Source organism: Hippocampus bargibanti, linkage group LG18 (assembly GCF_051943395.1).
Source record: "Hippocampus bargibanti isolate YZ-2025 linkage group LG18, ASM5194339v1, whole genome shotgun sequence".
In the NCBI taxonomy this organism is placed as follows: domain Eukaryota; kingdom Metazoa; phylum Chordata; class Actinopteri; order Syngnathiformes; family Syngnathidae; genus Hippocampus; species Hippocampus bargibanti.
In genome coordinates this window covers 10,755,725-10,767,926 of record NC_142751.1, presented here as the reverse complement: position 1 = coordinate 10,767,926, position 12,202 = coordinate 10,755,725, and the positions used below count along the sequence as shown (strand labels likewise).

The 12,202-nt window shown below is 40.1% G+C and overlaps 1 protein-coding gene across 4 annotated transcripts in view; it reads right to left on the bottom strand.

Moving 5' to 3' along the window:
• Window positions 1-11,625, bottom strand: part of sardh (sarcosine dehydrogenase) — a 36,661-nt gene extending 25,036 nt beyond the window's left edge. For 3 of the 4 annotated variants that reach the window (XR_016118219.1, XR_016118218.1, XM_089019980.1), the window contains exons 1-11: window positions 11,463-11,625; window positions 10,379-10,571; window positions 10,028-10,164; window positions 9,546-9,724; window positions 8,738-8,917; window positions 7,805-7,928; window positions 6,550-6,650; window positions 4,044-4,148; window positions 2,272-2,401; window positions 1,959-2,045; window positions 364-454 (exon numbers count right to left, since the gene is read on the bottom strand). Coding sequence is in view for 2 of the 4 variants with exons in the window: in XM_089019980.1 (XP_088876106.1) it covers window positions 364-454; window positions 1,959-2,045; window positions 2,272-2,401; window positions 4,044-4,148; window positions 6,550-6,650; window positions 7,805-7,928; window positions 8,738-8,917; window positions 9,546-9,724; window positions 10,028-10,164; window positions 10,379-10,566 (1,322 nt within the window). In the remaining 2 variants the exon portion in view is untranslated. The remainder of the gene's footprint in view (window positions 1-363; window positions 455-1,958; window positions 2,046-2,271; window positions 2,402-4,043; window positions 4,149-6,549; window positions 6,651-7,804; window positions 7,929-8,737; window positions 8,918-9,545; window positions 9,725-10,027; window positions 10,165-10,378; window positions 10,572-11,462) is intronic. The other variant, XM_089019981.1, reaches the window with a different exon arrangement.
• Window positions 11,626-12,202: the final 577 nt, after the last annotated feature.

Here is a 12,202-nt window from a genome sequence, read left to right as displayed (position 1 = left end):
TGTATTTTTTTTCTACTTCCTCCTTTCCTTTTCTCTTACTCCATCACTTTGCTGCTGTGAGGTGTAAATTTCTCCACTTGTGGACTAATAAAGGCTAATCCATTCCAATGATCATTCATATTCGATCTGATCATATTCGTGATTTAGCAATTCTTTTGCTAAATCTTATCAGCATTAAAGTGTAAACCACCTTATTAGCATTAAAGTGTCACAAAAATTCCATTTGAGGAGTCAAATATGTCGTAGCTATGCTAAATCTAATACCGGTGGAACTACATTTGCAATCAATGTCCGATGTGGTACATTTAAAAAATTGACAATGGAATATCAAATTGGCCACATTTTCTTTTCTTTTTATTGTACCTGATGTCGTATCCGTACATGTCCTTCTCAGGGCGGCCGTGGATAATCCAATGGGCGAGTTCGCGACCACATCCGCCTCCCAGCATCATCCCTGGAAGGCATTATGCATGTGATATCACATAAACGGATCATTGAAGGAATTTTGAATGATAGCGCAACCTCATAAATTGCAACTGTCTGCTTTGAATCCATTCCATATCTGATCTCGCCGGGACTCCTCGTCGCCACTTCCTGTTTCCCTACTGCGCTATCTGCATACCGCTTTTGTATTGTTAGCTCAGGCTGTGCAAACATGTCTTTGTGGGTCTCTCCAACCCCTTTTCCACATGCTGTGTTTAGAATCGTTCAGAAATAGTGTTCAAAGAGGATAATAACTTACTTTTAAAACATTATTGTGTAGACTGCCTTCAAGTAAAGCTGATTTTTAGTCATGTGGCCGAATATCACTGAAATGAAGGTGCTAATGATTACCACGAAGAGGAACATTTAAAAAAATCAAGGGTGACACAGCATCAGCCATACAGTCATGAAAAGCAATTACATACCCATAATCATCAGAGCAAATGAACACACTTTAAGAGTTCGGACCGATGCTGTGACATTGGGGAAGGTAATTCAATGTTGCCTGGCAACACTTCCAATTATCCAAAGTCAGCACTCGAAGCCGGCGAAGAACTTTCGCCCTGTGGTTTCTCCCATAACCAAACACTGAGCCGAATAAGCTGCTGTGTGACGTGAGTGTGTTTTGTGCGATAAGAGATGAGAGATGAGACGGCGGCGTAGTGGGAAAGGGGGGGTTGGAAGGGGCAGAGGATTGGAGGGGGCGAGTGGGGGGTTAGCGTCGTGCGCTTCAAAGAGGGAAAAGGAAGGGGGCAAGAATTTCAGAACAGGACTTTAGCATGAGATGAGATTTACAGTCGACTGTTTAGTTGGTCAGACATTTGCTCGCAACACTAAAAATGAATGAACAAATAAATAGAAGAATAATATCAATGCGGAGCAGCAGTTTAAAAGATTACCATTAATAGAAAGGGACAAGACAACAGGGAAAAAATATATTTTAATGATAAAACCGCATTTATTTATTTATTTATTTGTTTATTCATTTATTTATTTGTGTTATTTACATATTTACACATTCACTTATTTACCCATATCTAAGGGTCACCGACTTGGTTTGGAAGAATTTCTCAAGACAGTAGTGCATTGCAGTGTACTCCTGACCGAGAAAAATGAAATAAAATAAAAATTATACTATAGCTTTTGACATTTACAGTCCACCTCCACACTGTGTATGTCGCCACTTAGACACCCGACATTTGTTCGTGGTCAAAAGTCAGGGGTGAAAGCTGTCAAGTCACTTAATGGAATGACATGTGATGCCCGAGGCACATTTGTACTATTTTGTCCCGATATAATAGTGAGGAAGGTCGAAGTTCACGACTAAGTTCAAGGCAATCATTTGCTTATGTAATACATCTTGGTTTTCTCCGTTCCCTCGTGACTTGCATTGTGATGCATTGGACTACAAATTCCTCATTTTTAAACCACTCAACTGTGTCAAATGTAACAAAAAAAAAACCATAAAAACGTACCGGCGCTGTTGAAACCGCAACCCAAAAAGAAACCTCTGACCTCCGGAGCCTCTCCCATGAGCGGTTTATGATCTGCTGTGAAGGATTCTGTGGACCAGCGAGAAAACACAACAGACAGATATTTAAACAGGAAAAAAAAGAGACGAATTTGCATTGAATATGATTTTTCAACCTTTGTAAGTATGGAGGTGTCAGGGAGAAATCAGAACACAGACAGATACTATTCCTCTCTAAATTTGAACGTGGGATATCCTGTTATATGGAAAATGGGTTTACGATTTTCGCCTAAGCATGTGGGGGTGCTTGCATGTACCTGGGCCACAAACGGTGGATTTAATTCCCGTCTGCTCTAAAACGGGCACTCTGTTGATGGCGCCCTCAATATGTTGCATGAATACATCCCAGTCCAAGTCAAAAAGGCTGAAGGCAAACTTGTCAGAAACCTGCAAAACAAAAAAACACATCATCATGAACATGCCAACATCGATTTGCTTGTTGGGACTCAAATGTCCAAAATCAATTTTGTGGTGCAAAAAATCATTTTCCACTGGTATCAACATCCATCAGTTTTTTTTTCTTTTTTCCCAAAATACATTTTTGCTCTTTATTGTACTCTAATAAGCACAAAAAACAGACTGAGATTTGCCTATAAACACCATAGAATCGTCAAATCACCACACGAAGCTCCTCAACTGACTTCCTCATAGTTCCTGAGTGTCAAAATGCATTAAAATAACAGCAGACTGTCTAAGTAGCGGTTTGGTTTTAATACCAATTGAATAATAATGAAAGGTCCAAGGTGACGGTCACCATTTTGATGTTGCCAAGGAGTTTTGTGTCATTCAAGAGCAAAGATTGCTTTTTGTCCAATTCAGCGTAGTCCTCCACATCCTTCCCAAGACATCAATCCTTCTTACTTCGCCCTCTATTCTACTCTCGTTCTCTCACTAATTCCCATCTCCTTCTTTCTCCTCCAAAGCGATCAAAGCTGTGCAGTCGACTCTCGGAGCGAGGAGAAAAGATCAAGAAGTGGCTCACTTGCAAGCATGAATCATGTCGCCGCAAAGGCCAGCATGAAAACACAAAGTCACAGAGTCGTGAAATGATTCTGTTCTGATCAAGTCATAAATTGTTTTTTAAAAAAAGGGAGACCATGACTTTGCTTTGACAAGGACATTGAATAACAATGTTAGTGTTTTTTTCATCAGATGTTCATAACAGAAGACAACAAAAACTGCAACCAAACTTAATTTAGAATAATAATAATAATAATAATAATAATAATAATAATAATAATAATAATAATAATATGTCTCACCCAAAAAGAGGCAGAAAATGGCCACCGAGCTCCTGTGAGGAATTAATCAGCCTGTTTCCACAGGCTGATAAATTCTTTACATGGAGCTTGGACGCCCTCTTCTGGCTCTTTCTGGTGCAACATGAGGTTTTCAGACCAAACAAGCATTGACGTGATGGAAGGACTGCTACAATGTGTCCTTTTTTTCAGTCAGGGGCATTCCTTCAGTGACGTCACATACGGACTCGTCACCAGCTCAAAAACAAGACTTCCGGAATATTCAGCACAAGTCTTAAAACGTAACATATAGCTATATGCGGTGGAATATTTTTAAAATACGCTCAGTAGAAGTCATTTGAAGCCATTTTACAAATTATGGATTTATTGACACAAGGTACATATTTTACATGAGACAAAATAAATGTCACAACTTGTCACAAAAAGTGAATGCACAGGTTAATTATGTACCGCTTGTCATCTGGTGGAAGCGCGTTTAATCTTTTTACGTTAAATTGCTAGCATTCAGCGGCTAGCTGAAGAAAGAAAAATGATTTCTTGTAAAGACATTAATAATTTTATGGCCTGTTAGCAAAATTGGATGGATGTGTTATTTCCCACGGCGCACGGGTTCGTAATTACTTTGGTAGACAAAGCGGGTCACAGTTCCCTTATTAATTTAGATTAGATTTTGATGACCCATTGACATTCCCCCCCAAAATAGATTTTTTGTTGCATTACTGTAGTCTTTTTTATTGACATGACAAGGGTGATGTATGTGACCAGTTTACCTCTTCCCAAAAGATCGGGTTTGCCTCGTAGCCACCCACAGACAGGGCGTCCCCTTGTAGCCGCAAATACACCGATGCATCATGGTCCCTTACGTTTGGCATATTCTATACAGATGGATCAAAAACAGTATGTTGGGACATCTCCAGTGACCGGACATTGGATTACATTGGATTTGCCTTTATTAGTCTCGCAGTGGAGAAATTTACATTTCACAGCATGCTTTGGGTATGGCTGTAAAAGTCTTTCACTATAACAGTGTGAATGTTTCCTGGTTATGTCCTCAAAGGAGCATGATGACAAAAGACAGAATGAATAGTTTGATTCTAAGACTGTTGTGCCATCTCAACTTGCTTTGTGAGGTGCATTTTCTTTTCATTACAACTTGTTTTGTTGAGAATGTAGTGTGGCGTAGGCGGGATGGAAATATGTACACAGAAGAAATGCACTACTTTCTGTCTTTTGGGTTTCCTATTTATTGAAGGGATAGAGGAGCGTAGATTTTGAAAATGCTCTCTACGGGTTGTTGAGTGTCGTTTTTTCTTTTAAGTGACAGTTGGACTCCGCATAGGCGCTTGTTTACACTACTAGCTAGCTATTCGCTATATACCGTAGCTATCTAGCTAATTTGTAACAGATAATGAGACAGAATGAACTTAACACAACTAGCTAAAATAGCTAATTTGTAACAGATAATGAGACAGAATGAACTTAACACAACTTATACAACAACAAAATCCTTCATTAAACCGGTCTGGTGGGGTGAGGTTCAATTTGGATCGTTCATACAATAGCCTGCTTAGGAAAAACAGGTTAGGCAAGATTCATAATGCTGATGAGGTGATACCGGTGGGAGTGGGGCAAATGGGCCAGTCGTTAGTCGGGAATGTACGAACAATCAGTGGGGCCACAGGGAGTGGTCCTCTGCTCCCCCCCAACCTAAGAGTAGGGACCTAACATAGCTGTGTCCGGCGCCGCCATGGCTGGACATTAGGGATATATAAATAGGACCGATATGACCAGTCAGACTTTAGTTCGCTGACGAAGCCTCTTGGATAGAAGGCGAAACGTCCGAAACCTTCAAATTTGTACAGATGACGGCTGAAGAAACCTTCTCATCGATGGACCACTCCTGTACGACTGAGAGCTTACACAGCCGTATTGTTAACACAACTAGGTATCCTAGCTATCTATTTGCTATCTAACTAGCTAGTTGGCTACCTTGCTAACTATGTATTTGCTATCTATTTGCTATCTAACTAGCTAGCTAGCCATCTATTAGTTATCTATTAGCTAGCTAGCTTTCTATCTATTTGAGTTACTTCCGGGTTGAGGGAACGCTGGTGCATATGGCTACCGCTGCTCACCCACAGAAAAACATATCCTGTGACCGTAAAGTGACCTTGAGAGTTTTGAAAAGCGCTTATAAATGAAATGTATTATTATTATTATTATTACTATGCATAGACGTATCAAATTTTGTCAAATACACTGACTGCATTAGCTGCTGAAAAATTTATTTACTGAAAAACTGCGGTGGCGAAGGCTAATTTCAAGGCAGTGGAAGAATTTGAGTCACAATTTCAACAAGACAACAGCTCGGGTCCGGGAAGTTTGTTATATTATTTGTTATTTAGTTGTTGTTTTTTTTTCTTTTCACTTCAAGATGGCGCCGCAAGAGTGGCTGGCTGCCTTTCCAGCAGCTCCTGTATTTTGTTTTTCTACTTCTTTCTTTCCTTTCATCTTCCTTTAATAGCTTTGCTGCTGTGAAATGAACATTTCTCCACTGCGAGACTAATAAAGGTAAATCCAAATCCAAATAATCTGTGATACTTGGTGAAGTTTGACAAAAGCATATCATGGGCGTGCTCAAGACAAGATTCCGTGAAAAAAATGTGCTGTGATTCACACTATCAACTCCCGAGCAAAACGTTTCCTGTCCTCATAAATCAAGTGGGAGACAGAAGCAAATTATTCTTTGGCGACTGAGTCATAGATTGAGTCGCCCCTGGCAGGCTATAAGAACGAAGCCAGTTTACAGCGACTGGATGAAAATCCAGTTCAGGGAAGCAGGCGTGTGTGCGCATGATGGAGCTCTAATACTCTTAAGCTCCTCTCAAACTATATAAGAGGGACGAATTCTGGCTTTAAAAAAAAGACAGCCTCTGGAGGATGAGCACTGTTAACACGTGCCCACTGGCTCAGTGCGGGTTCACTAATTCCATTCACATGACGGCGTTAAATTCTGCCACTTCTGATAGGACTTGTGTATACACAGCCAACTTAATTACATTAAAAATACGTGTACACACACACACACACACACACACACACACACACACACACACACACACACACACACACGTACACACCAACACAAAACCACCTGAGCTTTTTACGTTGAATAACAATGGCCACAGTGCCCCCTGCTGGTAATATTAATATTGACAGATTTTATACCAGTAGAATGGATGGTTGGTTGGTTGTGCTGCAAAGCGGGTTATTCACCTGAATGCCCTCAATCCTCTCAGTCACCACGTAGGCGTGATGCATGGCAATGAGGGGCACCTTGACTCCAGCCATGTCCCCCAACTTGGTGGCCCACACTCCTGTTCCATGAGAACAAGAGCGGAGTGTTAGATAATCACTTTCTATTGTACCTGTATGAAGATAAATACATACAGCGAGCAAGGTTTGGAGTTACTAGTTCAAACTTACGTCAATGTTTTTCCCTCACCATAATTTTGTTTTTTTGTAAAATGCATTTTTTTTCATTGCCTCTAATATCTTGTTGGTGTACCTAATGAAATGTCTACTGAGTTCGCTTAAAACACTGTGTCAAAGTCAAGGCCCGGGGGCAAAATCTGGCCCGCCACATCATTTTGTTCGGCCCATGACGCTTGCTAAAGTCTGAACCAAAATTTTAAATTGTCCCATGTAAACCACGATAACAGTCATTATTTCTAACTTCAAATTTGAAAATTAGTTCATCATGAATGTGTTGTGCACTTTATATGTAATATGTGAAGGGGATTAAACATTCTAATAGCTTCCCCAAATTTACAATAGCTCCCCGAGAGAAAACCTTAACTCATTTACTGCCATTCTAGAATTTATTCAGGAATTGAAAAGTGTGACGTGGAGCGCCATTCCCGAATTTGTTCAGGTTTTGGTTATTCTTGCGGAGGGGGTCAATAAAGCGCTGGTCAGACCTCTGGCAATGTTTTTTCCCCTTCCACGAGGGGGAGCATTTGCCTTTTGTCCATGTTAGCACTTTGTTACAGCTTCAGCTGTTGCTAAAGCGCTATATAAAACAATATGTATGTATTGTATTGCATTTTATACAGCTGCCCCGATTTCAAGCTCAAATAACTCTAGACACATATTACTTAGGATTTTTTTTTTTCAGATTAAAGAAGAGTTTCAGGTTTTCTACGCTGCAGTGAATGTTGATGTCGGCCGAAAACTCAATGTTCTGTGACTCTTGCAACTTGTGGGAAAATGCCAAAAACCCTGGCACTGGAGTGGACACATTTTGCACATTGTGTAGCAGGGAATTAGTTAACAAACTGGGATTGACATGTGGAAAATATAACGGTTATTCAAAACACATTCGAGAAGAAAAAAATCAAGTCAAGAAAGGCTAAAGTTTTACTTTGACGCATATTATTATATATATTATATATTTATCACTCCTCACTCGCCCCCCCCCCCCCCCCCCCCACACACACACACACACACACAAATAAACATATTTTCTGACCTGCACAGTTGACCACGCATGGAGTCTCAATGGTGCCGTGCGGGGTCTCCACTGCCTTCACCCGTTTTACCGCGAGGTCGTCCTCCCTCACTTTGATCCCAGTGACAGGGCAGTTCTCAATCACCTGATTAGGGAAAGTGGCATGGATTTTGAATTATTCTGGGATATCGGAATCCTATACAATGTCTAAAATTATTGGATATTGCAGATTATCAACCGTATATTCTGGTGTATAAGGCGCACTGGAGTATAAGGCACACCCCCAATGAATGGTGTATTTTCAATGTTTTTTCCATATATAACACCCAACTGACAATAAGGCGCACCTTCAATGAATGAAAAAAATATATAATATAATAAATATATAAAAGTTTTCCAAATATAATACACACCACATCATAAGGCGCTACAGTAGAGGCTGGGGTTACGCACTACTTCTATGTAGGACAATGGAGTCTGCGCCAATTGGCGCAACTGGGTATAAGGCGAAGGCCATCGTTTGAAGAAAACGAGGGCTTCTGTGTGCGACTTATACACCGGAAAATACTGTCGTCTGATAAATTTGGGTGGAAATACTAAAATCCTTGTAAATTGTTGACAATAAACTGATAAGTCGAGGATGTCAAACTCAGTTTTTGCCGCGGGCCACATTGTAGTTACAGTTTCCACTCGAGGGCCGTTACGAATTTGGGGAAGCCATTAGAATGTTTCATCCCCTTAACATATTACATAATAGAGCGCACAACAAATTAATGAATAACTACTTTTCAAAAATTGACATTAAAAATAATGACTGTTTTTGTGGTTTGCATGGGACAATTCAAAATTTGGTTCGGAATTTAGCAAGCATCACGGGCCGAATACAATGATGTGGCGGGCTACATTTGGCCCCCGGGCCTTGACTTTGATACCTATGTGATAAGTCCATGTTACCGTCGTTCCCCGAGCAGAAGCCGCTCTGCTCAAGGTGGTGCAGGTCCCCGCGGGATCCATGGTCCCATCTTTGGGGACGTAAAGTGTCCCGTAGAGGTCGTCAACGTTCATTAGAGGATAGAGGTCCTTCGTCTCAGCAGGTGATAGCACGTGAGACTCTATACCGTACACTTTACCAAGCTGGAATGCAAAAGAAGCTGTTAGGTTTTTTTCTAAATGTGATTTTGCACACACAAACAAAACATTTGCACCACAGAAACGAATAAGCAAGAAGGGTCTCCATGGTAGGAAATCCCACATTCCAGGAAAATGAACTTCAGACTCTTAGCAATGATATAATCAAAGCAAACAAAGCGGGTGACTACCAACAAGTGTGAGTGAAGTACAGAGCCAAACACCAACGACAGGAGATATTTTAAGGCTTCCGATAAGTAACCTGCCAGAATTAGCACTTCTGCAATGGGATTTTTCATATTAAAAAAAAAAATACATTCATATAAATAAATATAAATTATTTACTTTCGGAACAATTACAAATAGAAAATGGTCAACCATAAAATAAATAAATAGAAAAAAAGAAAAGTAAATAAATAAATAGATTAATAGATAAATAAACAAACAATTACATTAATAAATAAATTCTTTACTTTAGGAACAGTCATAACGTTGCAAATACATTCTGCCCAAACATAGAGAGCAATAAAGCACCAATATCCAACAAATTTGAGCAATTTAATCTTCGGGCAATAATGGCCGCCATTGCTTTCATTGCAGTCAAAAAAAAAAATGGTGGCATCTTATTTCTCACCGACATGAGGCGCTTGTACTCGTCCAGCCGCTGCTTATTGGAGGCAATGAAGAGTCCTCCGTTCTGGATCCAGCCGGTGTGTAGGCCCGTCTCTTCTTCTAGGTCTTTGCTGATCACGTTCCGCGTGTGGGCCAGGAGCTCCACTTCAACGTCACTCGGGCGCAGCTGCCACAGGAGGCCTTGAGGAAGAAAAGAATTAAAAAAATGACACACACATTTTTAGGCATGGATGCACCAGTGGCCAAACTTTGGAAAACATGCTGATCATTAAATCAACAGTAAAAAAAATAAGATAGAATAAAATAAAATAAAAATAAATGGCAGTTAAAGTCACTTTTGTCACACTTGTGACGAAAGTGGAACATGACTGACAACCTCGCATGGTTTCAGCAGATTTGGAACCTCAGCTAACCATGTATACAAATTAAGAATGTAGAACTATTAAAAAAAACACACACAAACTCACCCAATGTTGAATTTACCTGCTGTATGCCAGGTGGTTCCAGCAGTCAATCGGTCCCTCTCCAGAAGAACCACATTAGTCATGCCCATTTTAGCGAGGTGGTAGACGGTCTGACAGCCCAGACTGCCTCCGCCGATCACCACCACATCTGCTGATCTGTAGCAGGAGGCCGGAAAACAAAAGGTAGTCAGGAAGCTAACGTTACGATGAGCTATTATGATGTCTGAGGGATTAAATCAGTAGTTTGTACCAAGCGCTTCAATGTATGACATCATAGTTCAGTGAACCCAGATCTGTCTTGTAGACTGGGTTGCTTATACTAGTCAAGTCACAGTGCAACACACTCCATTTCATCCGATGTTATGCTAACCTTGGTAAAGGTTTAGTCGGCCCAGATGCGGCTGTGTCATCTTGTTTGAGTGTCTTCTCATAGGGGACGCTCTTCTCTTTTGTAGGCTCAGAGCTGTAGGTCCGACAACTCGTGCGGCACAGAGGAGTGGTGAGCGGGGGGCGTGCTGACGACACCAATCGCCGAACCGCACACCCAAGAAAGGTCATGGCCACTGGGGAGAATAAAGAGACAGAAACCTCTCACTAAATATGACAATGTCGATAATTGTACAGAAAAACGCTGCCCAAAAATATGGCGCCACGGTTGGTATTATGCACTCGCATTTGCTTAAAGACAATATTAATAAAACAACCCATTTTGCATAACCAAACAAAACCCGGCAAGCTATTATTTGACAAGATACTGTAGACACAGACACAAATATAAGTATGGAAGCATGTAAGTTAATTATGATTCACCCACACAGACTGTATTTTCCTAATGCTCTTATATAAGAAACGGTTGATATGGGTAGAATATGTTAATTTTTAATGTATTAATTTCATGTTATTTACCAAACGCATTTGCAGGTAAAATCTAACCGTCGCTAGATAATTTCAGTGAGGAAAGGTGGAGTCGAATTAATTTGAAACCGTGCTGTACTTTTCCAATGTTAAAAAAGAAACACCATTCTGTGACTTGACAACTTCATTCGACTAAAATTGAGAGGTACTATCATGGTTTGGGGATTCAACTTTTCAAAGAGTTTTGAGACCACTTTGTGGCTTCACCATAATCATTTGGCAGTGACATTTACTTGAAATTTCAATGCACAGATCAACGGGGGCAACACAAGCAGTGTCTAAATGTCTAAAATCGAACAATACCTTGCAAATCACTTGACATTATTCAGATGACAGTAGACAGTCTGACTGTTTTAACAGGACAAACAACCCATTTGAAAGAAATTTGCGTATGGCTGTCACATTTCTCTTCATTGCGAACATACAAATGCGGTCGAGGAGAAGAAACATGCTTAAATCATTATTCAGCAACACTTGAAGTTAGCTATTGTCTTACGTGGCACACAGTTGCAGCAGCCATGACACTCGTAAACACTTACCGTAATTATGGAAAGATTTAAAAAATTAAAAAAGGAGGAAAAGAGGGGGTCCCGAGAAGGCTTGGAGTTAAATATCCAGAGTGGATAAATTAGAAAGAAAACGTTGGGAGACTTACGAAGAAGTCACTTGGACAGCAGTCCACAACGGGGAGTTGGCTCCTCGTTAGCCACTCCCCTTTGCTGCTCGTCAAACGAGCTGTGGGTGGCAAAGGTGTGGTCCCCGTGCCAAAACCTACCCGACGTGGAGTGAAATTCGGCCCCTTATTTTAAAATAGTTAGAGAGAACATGCTTTGCGAAAATAAATACTTATTGAGAGATGGTTTTCGCTATTGAATAATGCAAAATACAATGTCAACAGCTTCAGTTCAAAAGTTTCAGTGGACATTTTTTTTCATTAACTTCCACAACAGGTGCATAAGATAAGTGTTCTCTTTTCAAATAGTTCACACTTTAGTTTGTATTGAAGACTCATTCCTGGTTAGTTGATTTTCAATTTTATGTGAACATGCTTTCCGTCATTATTGTTCAAGAAATAACCTAAATAGAAACTTTAAAAAAAAAAATTGCTCTCCAAAAATTCTATTATGGTCATTGTTTCTATTTCCACAATAAAGAAACTAGTTAACAATAAAGTACAATAAAAATGGTAGTGCATAAATAGTTGATCCTAAAAACTTTCAACTATACCCAGAAAATGTGCAAAAAATAATTCATAAGTAAAAAAGTTGTGCGGCAAACA